The sequence below is a fragment of the Musca autumnalis genome, unplaced genomic scaffold (assembly GCF_047663935.1).
Source record: "Musca autumnalis isolate F117 unplaced genomic scaffold, ASM4766393v1 scaffold_3, whole genome shotgun sequence".
Classification (NCBI taxonomy): Eukaryota; Metazoa; Arthropoda; class Insecta; order Diptera; family Muscidae; genus Musca; species Musca autumnalis.
This window is the reverse complement of record NW_027411866.1, coordinates 8690750-8712948: the sequence shown is the minus strand read 5'-3', so window position 1 is coordinate 8712948 and position 22199 is coordinate 8690750. Positions and strand designations below refer to the sequence as shown.

The following is a 22199-nucleotide window of genomic DNA, read 5'->3' as shown; positions in this document are numbered from 1 at the left end:
TATTTGTTTTTAAGGGGATTTTCAATGTGGTAATATATAATTTTGAGTTTTCAATTTGTTGTTTTCAGTATACATGCGTTTTCAAAAATTTAGTTTCAAGTATACTTGTTGTTGTTGTTGTTATTACATTACTAAATACTAATAGAAAAATTAGTAAAATACCAAAAATGTTGTATTCTGGAAAAATACATTACGTATATGCGGCGTATGTGTTGTTGCTTGCTTATCAATTAGTAATTGAAAATTATTCAAAAAAAACTGAAAATTTAATTTAGTTTAAAAAAAGCAAAAATAAGAAAACTATTGCAGTTTTAGAAGAAACGGGCCTTTTAAAGACTTGAAGCAAGTCCTGTTTAAGGGTCCACCATTCTTCCTTTACACTTAAATACTAAAATGCTAAAAACTAAACCCAAATAAAAAATAAAAGGGGATAGCAAATGAATAGACAAAAAAAATAATACACCTATTAGAAAATAGAATTACATTACTCTCTTTTTGCATTACAATAAAGCAAGAATTTTCTTTAAGTAAGGAAGAGAAAAAAATACTAAAAAACAAAGTGCGTTAGTTTAGAAATTGTTTTTATATAGGTGAGGAGGAGAACGAGGGACTTGACTACTACTAAAGTCCTTTTGTCCTTCTAATATTTGTTGTCAAAATAACGTCCTCAAGGGCTAAGGTCTTGGTGTAGAGTAGGATCGTAGCCGCCCATGCTGTTGTCGTAGGGTTGTTGTTGATCATAGCCACCCGAACCCATGGAATAACCCATTGAATCTTGGGGTGGGGCGGGTGACATCATTGGTGTTGTGGTACCGCTGGGAGGTCCTGCCATGGAATAGGGTGAGGCACCAGCTGCCTTTTTGGCTGCATACAAATTGGCCTCCTCTTGGGCCTTGCCAATATTCTTCTTGTAACGAATACGTTTATTGCCAAACCAATTTGAAACTTGTGAGACCTATAAAAGGGGGGGAGAAAATAAGAAAAAAATTTATCATTATCTTCTTTTCATAACAAATCACAACAATTATTTATTTTCATTTTCCAATCTCTTTAACATCTCTTATTATAATTATAACATGAATCCATCTTTTTTAATTTTTATGAAAAAAAAACAATTTCTTATTATAATTATAATAGTGCATCTTTAGCGAACAGATGCAACAAAGTCACTGCATTTCTATATCATTGTGAAATGCCTTCATCACTAAAATTCTGCTAAACGTTTTTCAGTCAGAAGCAGTATTTTACTGATGATGTGTTATTCCCTTTTTTCGGTTTCGTTGTTTTTGAAATCTTTCTATGCAACAAGACTTACAGTTATGCCACATTTACGTGCCAATTCCTCTTTGGCCTCCTCGGATGGATAGGGATTACTCAAGTGACTATAGAAATACTCATTAAGTATTTCTGATGCCTGTTTGCTAAAGTTACGACGTTTGCGACGTGCATCTAGGAACCGTGAACGCAATATCATAACCGCCTCACAGGTTGACTGTTTCAATTGCATTTGAATGGAACTGAATTTTTTGTGAATAATTTGTACCATACGCTCAATCTCTTTAGGAGTAATGGGCCTGTAAAGAAAATGAAAAAAAAAATTAATAAAAATTGTTATAACAAGTGCAAACAAAGCCCCAAGTGCGAAATTGTAATAAATTATGCTGAAAAAATACTAAAAACTAGAAGGTACACTAAAATGTTGCACCTATTGAGACCTATTTCCTATTGGGACCTGTTGTGAGGGATTTCCTTTGCAAATGATATTGAGAAGCACCATTTCCTTTTGAAATGGTCTGGAGAAGTACCCTTTCCTTTGGAAATGATCTTGAGAAGCACCCTTTCCTTTGGAAATGATCTGGAGAAGCACTATTTCCTTTGGAAATGATCTTGAGAAGCACTATTTCCTTTGGAAATGATATCGAGGAACACCATTTCTTTTGGAAATAATCTTGAGAAATACCCTTTCCTTTGGAAATGATCTTGAGAAGCACCCTTTCCTTTGGCAATGGTCTTTAGAAGCACCCTTTCCTTGGCAATGGTCTTTAGAAGCACCGTTTCCTTTGGAAATGGTTTTAAAAGCACCGCTTCCTTTGGAAATGGTTTTTAGAATCATCGTTTCCTTTGGAAATGGTCTTTAGAATCGTCGTTTCATTTGGAAATGGTCTTTAGAAGCACCGTTTCTTTTGGAAAGTCCTTTCCTTTGGAAAAAGTAATTTCGTTTGGAAAAAGTCCTTTCCTTTGGAAACGGTCCTTTTCTTTGGAAAGGGTCCTTTCTTTGGAAAGTGCCTTTTCCTTTGGAAAAGGTCCTTTCCTTTGGAAAGGTTATTTTCCTTTGGAAAGGGTCTTTTCCTTTGGAAAGGGTCTTTTCCTTTGGAAAGGGTATTTTCCTTTGGAAAGGGTCTTTTCCTTTGGAAAGGGTATTTTCCTTTGGAAAGGGTCTTTTCCTTTGGAAAGGGTCATTTCCTTGGGACAGGGTCCTTTCCTTTGGAAATGGACCTTTACTTTGGGAAGGGATCTTTCCTTTGAAAATGGAAAGGGTCTTCTGGAAAGGGTCCTATGGTAAAGGTCGTTTCCTTTGGGTCCTTTCCTTTGGATAGGAAAGAAAACTTCTAAAGGCCTTTTCCAAAGGAAAGAGTTCTTCTAAAGGCATTTCCAAAGGAAAGAGTTCTTCTAAAGGCCATTTCCAAAGGTCCATTCCAAAGTAATGTGTCTTTAGAAGCACGCTTTCCAAAGGTATGTGTAGTAGGCGCACCCTTTCCTTTGGAAAAGGCCTTTAGAAGCCCCACCTCCCGCGGAAAGGGTCTTGAGAAGAACCTTTCCTTTTTAAATGGTCTTGAGAAGAACCTTTCCTTTTTAAATGTTCTTGAGGAGCACCTTTCTTTTCAAAGGGATATTTAGAAGCAACTCTTCCTTTATAAAGGGGCTTGAAAAGCGTCTTTTCCTTTTCAAAGGGTCTTTAAAAACACCCTATCCTTTTCAAAGGGTCTTTAAAAACACCCTATCCTTTTTGAATGGTCTTTAGGGACACCCTTTCCTTTTTAAAGGATCTTTAGGAACTTCATTTCCTTTTTAAAGGATCTTTAGGAACTTCCTTTACTTTTAAAAGGATCTGTAGAAGCACTCTTTCCTTTGAAAAGGTCCTTAGAAGCACCCTTTCACGGTACCCAACACCTATAAAACTCTAGAATTAGTATAGACATCTGTAAAACGGTGGTTTAACCGAAGATTCCGTTATTGAATTAGAATACTAATAAGCTCACCGTGAGAGACTATTCCCAACCTTAAACAAACAAAAATGGATGACCCTTTAATAGATGTTCTAACGCAAAACAAACCAACCCTCCTTACAGCTTAACATGTGGGTTAGGATTTCTTAATTACTCCAAATCCAAAACATATTAAATATTAATTTTCTTTAAGCTCGGTTCACTAAGACCTATTAGAATATTTTATATAAACATCTCTCTCTTCTTCCCCAACTCACCTTGTACGACTCTGTTCACGCAACAGATTCATTACGTGTGTGGTAAACTCATTGCACGCCTGTTCATATTTCTCCAATTCCTGATGATAGATTTGACGAATTTGCGCCAACTTGGCACGATAATCCGAATGTTCAATGGCATTGTCGGCACCATCTATTGACAGGGAAGAGCCTACTTTAATAGAGAAATGGAAGAGAGAGAAAAAGAATAAAACGCCAATCAGTTAAAACTTTCTGTAATCTCAAACTAACCTTGACTGGCCGCAGCTGCTGAAGCAGCAGCAGCGCCACCACCACCTTTTTCTGGGCCTGCAACACCCTCAGCGATCAGCATGTTATCCAAACGCATCAATTGTGGATCTGGAGGTTCCTCTTCCTGGGTATTGCGAATGGAGAGGACTGTAAAGAGAGAGAAAAATAAAAAATTATTAATCAAGGAATTTCTAAAAATCATAATTTAATTTATAAAAATCTGTTTCCTGATTAAATTCTAGAAATTCTCAGCATCTATCTATAATTCAAACAATTTCCATGCTGACTGAATGCTTAAGTTTGTTTGCTTTATTTCCCAAATAGAAAAGAATAACAAATCCATGTGAATGGGGTATTATATTATTAAAAACAAGAGCAACAACAAAAACAACAATAATAATGGCATAATACAGCCTTCATCACATTGGCGTGAGACGGACGGACGAGTTATGGCGTCGGCAAATGAAGCATAAGCGTTGAAATGAAAAACATTTTCCTACACACAATGTTGTTGTTGTTGTTGCTTGAGCCATTGCTACTTCTATTAATGTCGTTCTTGTTGTTGCTTGTTTGATCCATCTAAGATTCTTTCTTTTTTCCTGTTATAGACCATCATAAAATTTTATTTGTGTACGAGAATGAAAAACAAAATGAGCAGCCAAATCAAAGTTTTAAAAGAGTGAGGCGTCAACGGCAAACTCCAGCATCAAATCGTTCGTTGTAGAACCCATAGGAAATGAAGCAAAAGAAAAACATTTCCAAAGATGACGCCAACTGTGGCGCAAATAATACAACAAAACAACAGCATGTATTTTAGCAGCTACTTTTTAGTAAAACAAATCAGGAACCAAAACTCCTCAAGGAGTTACAGAGGAATGGCTGATCAACAAAAAACAAGAAAATAGCAAATACCACAGTTCAACGCCAATGCTGACAACAAACATATTGAAAAAGGAGAGAACAAAGTTTGTGGCACAAAAAAATTTAACTGCCTTTGCCACTAAGATTCTTTTATACATTCTATAGACGACTTCCTCTTTGAATTCATGAACCAACAGCAACAACAACAACCGAAAAGCCACGCAGAACTGCTGGCAAACATTATAAATGTCTTGGGAATCACTTAAGTTTCTGGTTGTTGCTGTTGTTTTTTTTTTTTCTTTTGCCTTACTTTAATCGAATAACTTTAATATGAATTAAGATGTGCTGCTGAACACAAAACAAAAGAAAAGCATACGCCGCTTAATGTTTTGTTTTCCAAATGAACTGTTTTTCGTTGAAGGAAACGAGGACACCATGAGGCAACATGACTCTATAGAGATTTGAATTTTTGTCTTTTAAGTTTTTTATCTCCAAGTCAGCTACTTGTACTCGTTCATTGTCTCTACTTATTTTCTTTACAATTAAACTAAATTAATCATATTGAAATTTATTGGCGAAAGGTTACGCTGGAAGGAAGTTCTTCTTCTTAATTCTTATCTTTTGAGACTTATTGCATATTTTATAAGTTCGAAGATAGGGCATCATGTAAAATTCATACAAAACGTATACCAATCTAACTGAAAATGTGGAGATATAAGATTAAAATATGGAAAAAAAATTTGTTTTCATCTAAAGATTCATTGAGAAAGAGTTGTTGGTACGATAGCGGATTTAACGTAAGACGAAATGATGGAAAATTGAAGGAAGACCAACTAAGAATTAACTAAATCTTCTCCTTAAACCTAACCTTAAATCGTTAGATGAGAATTACAGATGACTTTTCAGAGGTAAGCAGGAGGAAGTTGAAGTAGTTCTACTGGCAAAAAATCTTTTCCATTCCATTCCATTTATCTGACCATCTACCTATAGAGATATTCATCACAATCTCTGCCGACTTTATAACCCCTGAAAAGGCTTAGAATTAGAAGAATTGTCCCAACTGTCGTGTAACAACAAACTGGCGCAAATGGTCTTAGTTAATCAACTGGAGGGGTCTCAACAAGTTCGCCAGCAAGGAAAAATATTTCTGAAGAAAATCCCAGATGATACAGGGGATACAATTGGACCTCGATGTAAGAGGTCCTCGTTGTTGTCATCCAGTTCGAACAGCTGTTCGGGCACCGAGGCTGCATTACTTCATCGATAAACTCAATAAGTTATACTCGAACAAAGTTTACTGATTCTGGCCTGTCATCAACTCCCTCTCTTGATTAGCTTCCGCTTCCCCAAGTAGTGAAAGTGGCTCTGGGGAGAACAATAGAATTGTGAGCCTATATACCAAAACTGTGCCTAACTTGCCTTTATTTCACAAATACCTCTTCAGCTATCAGCCTTTCCTATGCATATTCTTTGACTATGTACAGTTGGTCATCCTAAAACATAACCTAACCTAAGTTTTTGGTAACCACGGGAGTTGCCAATCTTCTACTGGGCGCGTCTTCCCTGGTGGCGGATGGGAAGGGGTCTCTGAGGTATGTGGAGTCAGCACTGCTTGAGGGAAACCGAAGGCGAAGCAGTCTTCACATATCTCATAGACCCATGGGGTTTTTCTTTTTAAACCCCCGTGGACCAAAATTGGATCGGGGTAGTTTCCTTAAACAAATCAACTAAGATGGGTAAAAGACATAAAAGGAGTAAAGTTACGGTGCAGGGAGTTAATAACCCAGTACCGGCGGTAAACGTTAGTGAGATCACAAGCCACGCACTGCCGAGATCAAGCGATTGTGCTCCGGCTGTCTTAGGTGTGGATGCCTTGGCACCTACTGCCGTAACTGCTAAAAGTGCAGAAAATTCAATCCAAACTATTGTTGACGAACCGGAAATTTCAAAGGACAATGCTTTAGCCATAACTGGTGTAAATCAGTCCACGGCTGACAGGACCGGAGTTTTGGGCGGGGACGACCTACACGGAAATCTCAAAGTGAATGGAGACAGTCTTGGGAGACAGAGTAGGGAACTCCTTGACCAACTGGAGAGACTTGTTCCGACCATGCCACCGGAGGACTTGTTAAATAATCTTACCCTCACTGACGGCGACTGGACATTACGGTGATCCCAGCTGAGTCAACAAGGAGGTCTGACGATGACATGTCCAGCGACGGTGATGTGGTCGAAGAGGATGTGGACCTAGGTTCACAACCCCAGACAAATCGAATCCAGTCTGGTCCTGTATCGGTACTACCCGACACCAAGCTTCGGAGGCAGATTGCTACTTAGTCAATGGATGTTGATGGAGAATCTAAAGAGGATCCATCAACAGCCACTGACTCTAAGTCGATGACCAACGAGGAGGAATCAACGGAAACTCCAACAATAGCCACTGACTCTGAGTCTCCGGCCTGCGTTGGAGAATCCAAGGAAACCTCATCGACGGACACCGACGTAACTGCAATTTCCGCCAAAGAGGCTGCAGATACGAGGCACTATAAACGTGCGGCTTCGTATCTGCGCAAGTTCGTGGGAAGGGACGCGAACTGGCATACAAAGATTGAGATTATGTTCATCAAGAGTAAGCTCAAGTATATCAGGAAATTCGAATGAACTCACCCTAATGCACCCAGATGTGAGCTCTTGGTGCACAAAATCTTTCTCCCAAACCCTGTTGCTGATTCAGCCAAAGACTCGAAAGAGATTGCGGTGACAAGCAAAAACGTGGAGGTGAAGCCTGCTGCTTCTGGCAGTAAGGTAGAACCTAAAGCTGTTCCGAAGCCAAACCCGGATCAGAAAGGACTGCAGAAGGATAACGGACATAATCCGACACCAAAAGACTCTCGTTAGGGTAGCCAACTGGGGAAGGCAACTGTCCCAACTCCGGATCCTAACCCAACTGACGAAGGTAAAGCTGAAGAACAAAAGGCTTCTGAGACCCGTGCAAGCTGTTCGGGAGTCATGACGGGAGGATCGCCCGGAAAACCATCGACCTCTGATAAGGCGAACAATTCCTCACAGCCAAAAACTGTGAAGCGGGTTCGCTCTTCAGAAGGCCATGGTTATACTGATACAGCTGTATTTCAATGAAGTCATCGACTTTACAGAGTTGACCCAGGGGACCAGGACTCCTCGACATGTTACTTTTTAACACATTTTTCGTATATTTTACTCGAAAAAGCTCAAAATTCGTGCAAGGTGAGGTCCATCTGTAGTCTGGAAAATCGACAGAATGATCCCGCTACTGAGGTTAGGAAACCATCGAAGCAAAAGTGAAGTTTCGACATTTCTCACCTGTCGATAGCCATATTCATTCACCCCGAAGTCTTTAATATAGGCAGGCAGAGGTGAATCATGGTTTCCATTGATTTCCTTAAGTAACAGAGTACAGTGCCGTGCCACAGAAGTTTTGTTAGAGCGTGACACCGTCAATTGAGGAGTTTGGAATATGGGCAGAATCGCTGTTGGTGTCAGGAACGGATCCCAGCAAAGGTGAAGTTTAGTAACCTCTCACCTGTCGATAACCATCCCCATCGCCGCTGAATTCTTGAAGAGTTGCAGAAGAAGTAAATCGTACAAGCCGATTTCACTTTGAATTACCCGATTCCCATGGTTTCCTTAAGTAACAGAGTACAGTGCCGTGCCACAGAAGTTTTGTTAGAGCGTGACCCCGTCAATTGAGGAGTTTGGAAAATGGGCAGAATGATCTCGCTGCTGGTGTCAGAAACGGATCCGAGCAAAGGTGAAGTCTAGTAACCTCTCACCTGTCGATAACCATCCCCATCGCCGCTGAATTCTTGAATAGTTACAGAGAAGTAAATCGTACACGCCGATTTCACTTTGAGCTACCCGATTGCCGATTATCGGCATGGTTTTGTTGGGGCTTGACGCCGTCAATTCACTCTCTCCAGAGGCATGAGTGCCCACAAAAACCTTCGGGCTTTTTCGTTGAAGTCATTTGTGAATGAAAAAACACAATAGTCCAAATTTTCTAGAAAATATACAATCTTTATATCTACGACCACGATGTTAATCAGATGGTCCGAGTCGTAATTTACTTGGAGCATCATAAACGGAACAACATCAGTTTTTAAAAAAGAAGATGATAACTTTCGCCAAGTAAGCAATTTTGAACAAAGTCCTCTATGGGCAAAGGCAGCACTTGGTCTGCTTGAATAAAAAATCTTTGAAAGATTTTAAATAGTCCCTCAAAAAATCTATTAATTCATCAGCCGCCACATTTGTTTTTCCTTTTCACCTCAAGCACATTTTAATAAAAATCAAAACTTATTTTCCCATGAATAAAATGTTTCAACCTTCCCTCATCTGTTGTTTCCATAATTTATATGCCACATATATGCTGCCTATACTTCAATATACATATTTACTTTTCTTGTTTCTTTTTTTTGGAAAATGTTTTTTTATCAGAAAATTTTTAAATCTCCATATAACACACTGGGGAATATTTGACTACTTTTTATCCCAAATATGGTCATTTTAATACATTTTAAAGTAAAAGAAAAATCTTTGGCTAAGAAATTCAAGATGCTATTACAAGCAAACTCCCTTAACTTAAAAAATAATAGTTGTTCCAAGACGACGACAACAACAACAGAAAACAACAATTTTAAAGGGAGGATACAAATTATGCCACATGCTTCTAAGAAAATTGTAGTAAAGGTATTAGCCAAGTTATCTTATCAGCAAGGTTTAAAGTAAACGCCACAGCATTACCACCACCACCACCAATGTCATGTTCATAGATTGTCAACAAATACAATGGTAGATGATGGCAATAGCACAGATCACAGAAGAATGAAAAAAACTACCCTTTTTGTTATAAGAAACGTGTAACAAACTGCCTTACTGGCTGGTCTGCCAGTGCAAAATAAAGAGACAAAAGGCAAGTAGTGAGATGTTGCTGAGGTGTTATTATGCTGGAGTATACTTCAATATTGGATATTTTCTATGGTCGCTGCTGTTAACTTAAGTTACTCAACAAACATTGCACGTTCCTTGGGTGGTTCTTATTGTGCAACACCAGCAACCAACAGCAGAACAAAAGTTGATTAGATTAAGAAAAGAAACTTTTTTCTACTTTCGCTATAAACGCATCAGCAAAATACAATGATATTAAACTAAAGGAGAATAAGAAAGAAGGGGACAGGGGGAGGAGAAGGTAGTGCTGTACACATTCTAAGAGTCTGTGTGTATTACAATAATGTCGAACCTCATGTACGGAAGTTGAATATTTAAAAAAACAAAAGCATTCAAGCAACTGAACACACAGAACCTTTACAGAATACCGATTATATTAGAACAAGAAATTGAGTTCCTCCTCCTAGCAGCAGTGTTGTTTGGTTGTGCCATGTTGCCTGTGTTCTTGTTCAGGCCGTTTAGAAAAGGCTTTAATTAAAGCATTTTTAAATTAAATCCTTTTGATCGCCTGCTTCTTTATCCCTTTCTCATCCACCACTTAGACAACCTACCACCTACCTACCTTTCATTCTTATTAGAAGCTCTTTTCTGTATTAATTAGGAATTAAGAGTTAAATTTGAAATTAATTCAATTTCATTGTTGGAACTCTAATTAATGTGCATAGACTCTGTGCAAGCGATGGTCTGGGTGATATCTTTATTCATTGAGAAATTGAGCCCCCCCAACAACAACATCTTCAAAGAATCCATAATTTATTCAAAAATAATTTTAATTTAAACTTTAAATGAAAATTAACTAAGTTCCAATGGATAACATATTAAAAGGATTTAAATTCCTTAGCCTGATTAATAGGCAAGACATGAAGTTGGAATGATTGAAGAAATGAGAGATTCTACACACTAGAAGAACTAGTTGGCCCATGAAAAAAGTCTCCCTTGTCTCTTCAGAAGTGTTTACTATATAAAATACGGACTGAACTTTAAGAATATTACCAATATTCAAGAATGGTTCAAATGCTTTAAGAATAAATTTGAAATACAATTAGACAAAGCTTTTAAAAAAACGTATTTCGTACTCTATGTAATTCTTATTGCATATATGCCAGTCCAAGCTTGGATTCTTTTCATGATTTAAAAAAAATATTTTAGATACTATTAGACATTTTCTTTTAAAAACGTAATCTGAACGAAATTATTTAGTGCCCAGTGCACAATATATAGACATATTTACAGAAAAAAAGAAAATCACCTGTTATGACAACTAGTTAATCAATAATCCTTTGGGAAACAAAAACTAATAAATTTTCTTAACCTTACTCCAAGGATTCAATTAATGTAATTTAAGATTGTAATTTAAAGAAGCTTGAGGTGGTGTTTTTGTTGTTGTTTCTGGCGTGTTAATAAAACCACAAAGTAAACAAAACAACAACGGCAAAAGATACATTAACGGCAGATGTTATGAAGTAATATTAAAAATCCGTAGACCAAAAGGGAAACAAGTGTAAATAACAACGACAACGTTGAATGATAAAATGGTGGTTTGTTTAATCTGCTATAGTGGGCACAGAGATGCCATCCCCCAGAAAATAGCTTTGATATCAAAAACTGCAGTTTGTAATTCGACCAAAAAATTTTTGAGATTTGGAAAGGTTAGGTTTAAGGATGGGCGGCCATAATATATCATAGCCGCTTCACTCGGTGACCATAGGTCCATTGTGTTCATCCTGAAATTAGAAAGAAATAAAGGGATAGATACGAAGGGTTCGTAGTAGAAGAAGAATATAGTGTGTGGTAGATAGCGTGAATAATACAGATTGAAGCGAATGAAAATTGAAAGTTTGTAAAACAACCAATAAAAACGATACTCTCAATTTTGTATGGGTATAGCACTGTTTTCCCAAAGCCATTTGCACGACTTTGAGAAACGGACAAGGGTTGCACGATCTGCTGATAAGACTTCGGTGAGAGTAGAGAATTCGTAGTCACCCAATAGTCTCTGTCTGGTATATCTAAGCACTGGACAGCGACATAGCAGATGCTCAATCGTCTCCAGCTCTTCCTCATCCTCACAAAGCCTACAGAAGTCAATGCGTTCTTGACCTGATGCGACAGTGTCCAGTAATTACACCTATCGCGATTCTGATCTCGGACTTACTAAGCAACATTAGTGATAAGGTTCTACGTGTCGCTATAACTGGCCATATAAGTTTAGCCACCCGACACATCGATTCCTCATGCCAAGCTCGACCGGATATATCCGAGTAGAACTTTACGAGCTCACCAATGAAATGACACAAATGACAGATTTAGAGCCTGTGCGAGCCAATTCGTCAGCGATTACATTACCCACAATGTTGCAGTGTCCGGGTACCCAGCAAAAGACAACTGTGTTTTGAATGTTGCCAAGTATACGTCTACACTTGTGAACAATTTCTGATTTTATTGTGCAGCATTTAAGAGGTTTTAGCGCAGCCTGGCTGTCAAATGGCTGGAAAAATACTCCAGGACATAAGGCTTTGTGGATTGCCCTACGCAATCCACAAATACATATATTCATAATTCCCATACATCAGATATGTCGGCACAACTAGTGAGAGGTTTAACTATTGCAGAAAACGGGATAAACTTCTTGTCAGGGATTGAATCCATAACATATAACTACTTGTCCTAGATCCATATACGTGATAAAAATAGAAATCTTTTGGCCACCTTGAACTCCAAAATCCAAATTACATCCAGTTTGGCTTGTGTAGTTTAAAATTAAAAAATGCCTGTAATAGGGGGTTCCGTTAAATGGGGCTATTCCAGAACGTGGACCTATGTACACAATTTTTGTTGAAGATATTTTTAAACAATGGGAATCCTAATTGCCAAATTATAGCAAATTCAGCCAGAAAGTGTAGCTAAAAGCTTCAAAATATATGAACCTATGCCCACAATTGTTGGTAGAAGTTTTTTGATCACTGGGAAACCTAAATGCCAAATTTTAAATAATTCGGTCAACAAATGTAGCTAAAATCGTTCAATAACCAAAAATACCAAATTATGGCTAATTTAGTCAGAAAATTTAGCTAAAAATTCCTGAAATCGGGCGGTACTATTATATGGGGGCTATTCCAAAACTTTTGCCGATATCAGGAAATGCTTCTCATAATGGGCGTGACTTCCCGGGTGACAGATGGGAAGAACTTCATCGGAACTGTGTAAGGCTAGCCTCCGACAGACCTGATCGAACATGTCTCTTCAAGATTGGCGATCTCCTGGACCTTCAGTCTGCTAGGGAAGTGGCATATATCAAAGAATAACCTTCAATAGAAGTCTGCTCCTCTCTCCTCTGCCCTTTGCGCTAAAATAAACTACTACGATGAGGAGGACAAATATACAGAATAAAGTTGCGGTGCCGGACCTAAATAACCCAGTACCGGCAGAAAGCGTTAGTGAGACCATGTGTCGTCGAGATCAAGCGGTTGTGATCCGGCTGTTATAGGTGTGGATGACTTGGCACGAAACATTAACGAGAGGAAAGTTGACGATCCGGCTATCACTAAGGACAACGATAAAGCCGAGGTGGGTGCATGCGACTCTATGGACGTCAGAACCGATAGATATCTTAGTGAGACAACGTAGGGAGCTCCCCGACCAACTACAATGACTTGTTCCAGAAGAGCAGAACGAGGACATACCCCTAATTGACGATAAGTTGGATGCCAGCCTAGTCTAGGAAGGTGAGAATAAGATGGATGGACATAGCAGTACAATTCCTAGCCTCTGGGAGTGCAACAAGGCTCAACGAGATTCAGGCTTAGCGTCCTTCACAACTGGGGCATGCCAGCATCCTTCAAGTAACCAATTGTTGAGTCGGATTTAAAGTTAGTGACTATATTACACCTATCCTTAATTTCAACAGTGCGGTCTACCGGAGAAGAATGATTGGAGAAATGGTCAACCTTTCTCAGACAGGCTAGCCATTTTCACAGATAGCTCGAAAATGGAGGAGGGAACGGGTTCCGGAATATGTTGTGAGGAGCTCAGCATCCGGCATGCATATAAATTGGACAACAACTGTAGTGTCTTCCAGGCGGAGATCTTCGCCATAGTGAAGGCTCTGGATCTGATCGGCAGCGATGAAGTGGACGCAGACAGATAAATAGTTGTTTTTGTCGATAGTCAGGCTGCCCTAAAGGCACTTAGGTCATACACAATAAAGTCTGAGATCGTTGGCAAATGTAGACATCAACTTGAGATCATTCAAAATTCAATCGAATTCTGTTGGGTGCCCGGACATTGTAATATAGAAGGAAACGAAATCGCGGATGAACTGGCACGTACAGGCTCACAGTCTGAAAGCATTCGTGCAGAAAGCCTTGTGAAACCGCCGCTGTGTCATTTTATTGGTAAGCTCACGAGATTTTTCTCTGATAAAGCTGGTCAAATTTGGTCTAACGAACCCAAATGTAGGATAGCGAAACTAACCTGGCCAACTATATAGCCATCTGGCCATCCCCCGCCGGAGATAACAATCTTGAAGCGATGCGGGGGCTAGACGTCACAATCTTCTCATTTAACTTCTTGTAGTGTTGAACTGGGAGGCTGTGATCGACCAAAGGTTATCCACTCTCTGTCACGCACCAATTTAGTGCACTGGAATTCAAAGTGTATCTCCGGATTGAGTGACATATATTTGGTAGCGATCTCCTACCAAAGTAATTGTGAGATTCCCTAACACCGGGGTGTTAGCGACCTCGTGCTCATCGGTGTTCCCAAGGTTTGCAGTTAGGGTACCAACTGTATTCGAACGGAGCCTCGCTGATACCTGGGCACCTCAGCGAGTAGTTAGCGCCCTAGTCATGGTAGTGGAGGGCTATGCCATGTCTGTCCTCAGTTCCCCCATAAACTCATCTATTTATGGATAAACAATTAAATACTAAAACAAAAAACCCCAATTACGATTCACCCTCATCATCGACCTTTGCAATCCCTGGGCGGGGACGTTAATAGAACGACACTGGACAGTGTTAGCGACGCCATAAACAAGCAGAGCAGGGAATTGCTCGAGCTCCTGAGGAATAGCGATAGTCTCCGACTAAGTCAGGAGAGCCCCCCTCCATGGGACTGGGAGAGTTGGGAGGATGATGAGATGGATATTACAATTATCCCATCTCAATCATCCACCGCTACTCTCTCTCGTGCACTGGAGAGCTTCAACCTTACGGTCGGGGATCCGGCTCCCTCAGGGGCTGAAGTGTCGGTCGGTTCCGACAAACCCCCCTAAACAGGCAGGATGCCTTGGTGGAGGGTGCTGTGGAGGAGGATACGACGACGGCCTCCCCCATGTCTCCCTCAACCAAAGCCAATAAATCTCGGCAGAAGAAAGATAGATACAACTATCGTAGAGCTATTTTCTACTGTCAGAGGTTTATTGGCAAAGACCCCTCCGAGGTGACCCAGTCGGAATTTAGGGAAATTGGCCTGAAGATCCGATTTGTGAGGCGTTTCTAACGGAAATACCCTCACATTGAAAAGATCTTCTTGCCAATTGACCAAATTCCGACCCCTGTCGAGGCTGCTGTCTCCAGCCCAGCGGCTGAGACAAGGGCAACCTCTACACGGAAAAATGTAAATCCGGTGCTGTCAAACTACTCGAGCCCTTTGCGGACGTCTTAGACGACCGCGGTAGGATCGAGCTGGTTGGCTCCACTGGCCCCGAAGACGACGGAACGCAAGGGAAACCCTGGTGTGATCCCTTCCGTTTCGAAGTTGGCGCAGGGAAGGTCGCAGCCACAAGCTAGACAGCCGCTAAAGGTACCGCCTATGTCGACTGTCTCGTCGGTGGCTGTCATCGAACCTGCCGGGGTAAAGAAAGGTGCAGATCTAGTAGGGGCGACTGTGCAGAGGACTGGGCAACAGACCACTGTAAAGCCATCGTCACCTACTAGACCTCACCCTTCTGATGTGAAGGGCGGTGCTGGCACTGTGAAAGGCCATGGGGTGGTGGCGGGAGATGGACCATCGACCTCTAAGCAGAGCGGATACTCAAGGACATCTGCGCAGGAATGCGTTAAGAGGGTCAAGCACCATAAAAGTGCTGTGTATTCGTTTTCAGTTGATAGACTATCAAGCATCTCCGGATAAAACATCCCTGTTTGATTGATGGCCTAATTAACCGCATCACATTGCAAACGTGGACCTACCAATGCATTGGTAGTATGAAGTAAAAAAGTCATACTTACAGTTGCAACAATCGATCGCGATCCATTTACAATGTCTAACAAGGAATTCATGGAAAATTGGACTGAAATTCAATTTATTTCCGAAGAAATCCATCCAAAATGACCTAAATACGGTAGCACCATTATAGAGGAAGGGGGACAATCAAGCTTGCGTAGGTACAATTGAATTCGGCTTCAGCTGATAGACTACCCAGAATCTCCAGACAAAACATCATTGTTTGATTGATTGAGTACCTAATACGGATCGGTTCGGATCTGTAAAATGCTCTAAATTCAGTAGCACTGCGACCAATGTTTGGGTAAGTTGGAAATGGAAAGAAAAATTAAAATATGTGGTCTGTTTCTCTAAGACGATTAGAAACCAAATTCGTTCGAACATCTAACATCGAACATCTTCTGCTTTCAAAAAGATATTGCATTTATTTTTGTTTTCAATCAAACAAAAATTTTCTACAACAACTTTTAATTAGTAGTACTTGAAACGAATTTAGTTTCGAATCGTCTTAAAACAAGTAAAAAAGAATCAGTCGGCTTTGCCGACAGAGATATACCCTCAGCATGTGTATATTGAAACAATTTTTCCCAAAATACGTATGTATTTAGGGGGTTTTAAAAATTTTGAACCGACAAAAATGTTGATTAGGATTAAAGATCAAAAGTTTTGCGGAGGAGATACTAAAAGGAATGGATCGACATTCACCGTTATGGAAGTGGATATCAAACCACAACATATGGCGTCATAGGGGGTTTTTACACTATACGGGCTGTTTGCTCAAGAAGTATGGACTTGCCCCTAAAAAACATTTACCATCGTAATTGAGGCAGCGAATGCAAGTTGCTTCAACAAACATCAAAGTGAACTTATCCGAAATTTTGTGTGGGAGGTACCGGATGGAGTGGACAAATATAGTCCATATTTGAACCGGATCTGTATCTGGTAGATAAATTAGGATGTGTAAAGTATAGACCAATTCGACCACTCCCTTTTCAAGAGTTACCGTACAAACAACTTTTCCGAACATTTTTGAACTTTTGTGGGGGAGGTTCCTGAATGAGTAGACCGATATGGCTTATCTTCAAACTTAAACTCTGTTTGGACAAAATATTACTAAGGCCATATTTTGGACCGAATAGGCAGATCCGTTCGAGAGTTATCTTGCGCTCCAACCACCTCACACGGTGTCATAGGGGTTTTTTTGCAACTTTCATGCTATTTTCTCAGGAAGTATGGACTTGCCCCTGATGAAACTTGTACCGTCGTATGGAGGGCAGTGAATACAAGTTGATAAACCAAAAATCAAAGCGATTCGAGAGATGGCCCTAAACTGAACTTTTCCGAAATTTTGTGTGGGAGGTACCCGAAGGAGTGGACCTATTTAGAACATATTGGAACCTCATAGTACTCTGGTAGAATATTTACGCTATACAAAGTATGGACCAAGTCGGTCACTCCCTTCAAGAGTTATGGCGCGCACAAAGTTTCCGAACATTTTCGAACTTTTGTGTGGTAGGTACCGGAAGGAGTGGACCGATGTAGCTCATCTTCGAACTTATACTAAGTTTGGGTAAAATATTACGAAAGCCAAAATTTGAACCGAATCGGTTCATCCGTTCGAGAGTTATCGTGTGCTCCAGCCAGCAGGACAGACAGACAGACAGACGGACGGACATGGCTAGATCGACTCAAAATTGTCTGAAACACATTTCGTCCAAACATACTTGGGGTCTAAAACCATTATTTCGATGAGGCACATTTTCATCGTATCAAAGTGTATATACCCTCCTTAGCCTAAAGGCTGAGGGTATAAAAACATCACATAAAAATTCTTGTGGAGAAGGAGGCACATGAAACGCAATTTTTTATATTTAAGAAAAATTGACCATTTTTCTTCAATGTCTCGAAACGGCAACCCTGCTACTTAGGAAGCTGTGGTTTGGTTTTGTGGCTCTATTTAAGTTTTAATGAGTATCACACCCTCTCCCACTACTACAACAACAACATCAACAACGATGTGGTACAAAGAAACATTTACAAAAATTTCCCACCCCTTAATTATTGTTGGGGTTTTTACGGAGTAAGGTGTGTGTGGACAACCCTCAAGCAAATAGGCACAATGTGTCTTTAATGATAAAAATGGCAAAACTATGTTAGAGGCTTTGACAATTATTTGCATTCTTGTTAACATTTACAACACACTGTGTTGGTGTTGTTGTTTTACATACAAAACTGCTAAATATATTAACAACAATAAATCTATTTTATGATAAGAAAAATCGAAAAGAAACAAGAGACAGATACCATCATAAAACGTAAGATAAGCTATTGTGTGGAAAATTCAAATGTTTTATTTTAAGAAGAGGAAAAGCGTTTTCAGTACCAATGTCCCCCATGGTATATGTAACTCATTAGAATTTATGTTATTGAATTGTATTGGCAGCAAAACGAATGACATTTTACCCTTTTGAAGGATAATATTTGCTTTCAACTGGAAAGAAAATATGATGAACATGGAAAGTGGCAGCTGCAAAGAAGCAATTTCTATTTCTACTCCTATACACAACAACCGTAGCAAGGGTTATTTGTTCCCTTTTTCGCTTTTTACAGCACAAAGAAGAAGAAAATCATTTGACTGCCTAATGAAGCATTTTAATGTTATCAATGAATGGCAAGGCGAAGCAGCAGCACACGTCAAGAGCAACAACAGCTGGGTAACCATATAAAAGATTCCTGGCAATTTCAAATATAAAATGGAAATCCTTTATATTTCTTCTTTCGTACTTTCTTGACGAGCAGCAAGCAATTGCTCTCTTGTTACGTATCATAAACTTAAACAACCTTTTACTTTTTACATGAATGGCATGCAAAAAAAAACGAAGAAAGCACAAAAAAGTAAAATGGCAAAACGTAATAATGGCAGTATAGTCGCCCCGATACTACATCGACAACAACAATATCCCAATTTACATACATATTGAAATCTGAAAATTGTAAGCTCAAAAAGCATTGCTACTCATCCGTTTGATAGCTTTGTTGATGTTGTTTTACATTTTGCTCTACTAAACAACAAATGTTTCTTCCTTAACGAATCATCAGCCGTCGAGTTGTATCGTCGTCATCCTCAAGACCAACCAACCGACCGACCGACCTTAGATGTGATAAAAAATAAATACAAAAAATTTACATAAGAAACCTTTTGGCATTTCTTTTCACATGGGACAGTAAAAACGTGTTATAGAGAATAGAGTTCCAGGCTCGGGTGATTTCTTTAGAGAAGAAAATGGCAAATGGAAGTCTGCAATTCAAAATGAATTTGAGTATTCACGTTGTTTAAAACCTTTAAAACAACTAAAACTGGTGGTTATGGCATATTTGCCGTTAAAACAATCGAGCAGCTAAAACCGCACACTAAAAAATCCTTGTTCAACTATTAAAAAGTCGTCTTTCTGAATAACTGAAATTTCCCCAACTGGATTGCAGGTTTCTCTTTTGAAAACTTTGTCTATATTTTGTTATTTTTTATACTATAATTTCATCGTTTAGTCTTACTTAGGGGTCGATTATGGATTGCAAGATGAGAAAATCATACAATTAACGTGAGTGAAACGACAGAAATTGTTATCAAAATCATTCAATATCAGTGTTTTGAACCTTCAGATATTAATTTAATTGTAAAAGTATGAATTTCAATGCAGAAACGGAATTTTTTATTATGAAAATAAATGTCGGCAACGCAACTGTAGTTGGTTGCTATCCATCCACAATCGACCCTTTATTTTCTGTAACGTAAAAATTCTCGAAAGCAGGCTAATCAATCCAAACATTGGAGAGAGTTCCGTGAAGAAGTCACTAGATGCATCTCTCAGGGATTATTATACCCTCAGCATTTATGCTAACGAGGGTATATACACTTTCATACGGGCAAAATGTGCCTCATCGAAATAATGGATTTAGACCCCAAGTATGTTTGGACGAAATGTGTTTCAGACAATTTGGAGTCGATTGAGCAATGTCCGTCCGTCTGTCTGGCTGGCTGGAGCGCGCGATAACTCTCGAACGGATGAACCGATTCGGTTCAAATTTTGGCTTTCGTAATATTTTGCCCAAACTTAGTTTAAGTTCGAAGATGGGCTATATCGGTCCACTCCTTCCGGTACCTCCCCCACAAAAGTTCGAAAATGTTTGGACAATTTGTGCGCACGATAACTCTTGCAGGGAGTAACCGATTTGGTCCATACTTTGCCCATCATAAAATGTGTACCAGATTTAGTTAAGGTTAATGGATAATATGGACTCAATCGGACCACTCCTTCGGGTACCTCTCACACAAAATTTCGGAAAAGTTCAGTTTAGGGCCACCTCGCGAATCGCTTTGATTTTTGTTTTAGCAACTTGTATTCACTGCCCCCCATACGACGGTAGAAGTTTCATCAGGGGCAAGTCCATACTTCCTGAGAAAGTTGTAAAAACCCCCTATGACACCGTGTGAGGTGGTTGGAGCGCAAGATAACTCTCGAACGGATCTGTCGATTCGATTCAAAATTTGGCCTTAGTAATATTTTGTGCAAACTTAGTTTAAGTTCGAAGATAAGCCCCATCGGTCCACTCCTTTAGGTAGCTCCCCCACAAAAGTTCAAAAATGTTCGGAAAAATTGTTCGCACGGTAACTCTTGAAGGGAGTGGCCGAATTGGTCCATACTTTACACATCCTAATATATCTACCAGATATAGATCAGGTTCAAATATGGACTATAGTTGTCCACTCCATCCGGTACCTCCCACACAAAATTTCGGATAAGTTCACTTTAAGACCTGATATGGAATCACTTTTATTTTTGTTGAAGCAACTTGCATTCGCAGCCTCAATTACGATGGTAAAAGTTTTTTCAGGGGCAAGTCCATACTTCTTGAGCAAACAGCCCGAAGGGTGTAAAAACCTCTATGGCGCCATATGTAGTGGCTGGAGATCCATTCTTTTTAGTATCTCCCCCGCAAAACTTATGATCTTTAATCCTAATTAACATTTTTGTCGGTTAAAACGCTAAAAATTTAAAAACCCCCTGAATACATTCCTTTTTTTAGAAAAAATCGTTTCAATATACACAGGCTGAGGGTATATCTCTGTCGGCAAAGTCGACTGATACTTTTTTACTTGTTCTTATTACCTTTGCCATAGCTTCTGGTGGTGAACGGGATATTCAAGGAATTTTATATACTAAGAACAAGGATCTAATCAGTGGGAAATTTTTGTCTACGTATTTTGAATTGATAGAAGGTGCCCTAGAAAAACTCTCTCGTTGGGCTCATAATAAGATTGGTGAGAATCCAGCAAAGACAAAGTTGATACTATTCACCAGGAAAAGAAATATTGCCGACTTCGTGCTTCCAATACTAGAAGGTTTGCAATAGAATCTCTCTACGGAGCGAACACTGGGGGCTATCGGCTAAGATGGAAGAGGAACACTGAGGAACCTAATTGCAATTTATTACTGTAAGAACCCCATAGGCAAAAGCTGTGGTCTCAAGCCAATCCTGGACTTTAACACACATAGAAGTGGGCGCAGGGTAGACCACTTCTATCAATTTGCATTGATAGATCGATGATAGAAGATGGTGCTGATGTGTATTGTTAAGAACTGAGCATCCGGCGTTCGTATAAACATAACGCCAACTGCAGTGGTTTTCAGGCAGAAGTTTTTGCAGTGCTGAAAAGCTATAGAATTACTAGTGGGAATAACCGACTTTGCAGATAGGATAGTCACGGTATACGTGGATAGCCAGGCTGCTCTCAATACTATTCAAAATTGTGGGTCTATCATAAAAACTTGTAATATAGCCGTTGATGAATTGACAATATCATGGCGTAAAGCTGCTTCCCTTCTCTCACTACCTAAATCAGAGATCGAAATTGCTGTAGGGTTCATCACTGGTCATTGCAGCATTAGATGTTAGTGTCTATGTCAGGTATCGGCACCAATACAAACGCATTGTTTGCGGCCTCACGCATACGACTCTCTCTCGCTCTCTCCACAAACAGCGTGTGCGTTAATGCATTGCTAAAATAAAAAATCATTGAAACAACCGACAACAGAACCTTCTTCATTGACTTCTGAATGAAGACTGAGTGGTGGTTGTTCTGTTGTTATTCTCATCAAGGGCACGTGTGCCCCTTTTTGCCCGATGTTGGTCTATATGATCATCCTATACTCAAAAAGTTCAACTAACCCTTTTTTTTTCTCCCCTATCTCACTGTTAAATCTATACTCCTACATATTTCCCGTCCATTTCCTTCCCATCCCCCCATACCCTTTCTATCCCTTTTCAGGATGAGTGCAATGGGGCCACTGGTTTTCGAATAACGTAACTGGCCACAATCAACGGCAGTTAC

The 22199-nt window shown here is 39.6% G+C and overlaps 1 protein-coding gene across 9 annotated transcripts in view; it reads right to left on the bottom strand.

Moving 5' to 3' along the window:
- The window catches only part of exd (PBX homeobox extradenticle), a 35759-nt gene that overhangs the window by 240 nt on the left and 13320 nt on the right, over positions 1-22199 (bottom strand). For 3 of the 9 annotated variants that reach the window (XM_073974147.1, XM_073974148.1, XM_073974150.1), the window contains exons 3-6: positions 3737-3883; positions 3485-3659; positions 1316-1574; positions 1-955 (exon numbers count right to left, since the gene is read on the bottom strand). The exon at positions 1-955 is cut by the window's left edge and continues 240 nt beyond it. In XM_073974147.1, the coding sequence (XP_073830248.1) occupies positions 668-955; positions 1316-1574; positions 3485-3659; positions 3737-3883 (869 nt within the window). In that variant the 3' untranslated portion in view covers positions 1-667. The remainder of the gene's footprint in view (positions 956-1315; positions 1575-3484; positions 3660-3736; positions 3884-22199) is intronic. The other 6 variants (XM_073974151.1, XM_073974153.1, XM_073974152.1 and 3 more) reach the window with 2 other exon arrangements.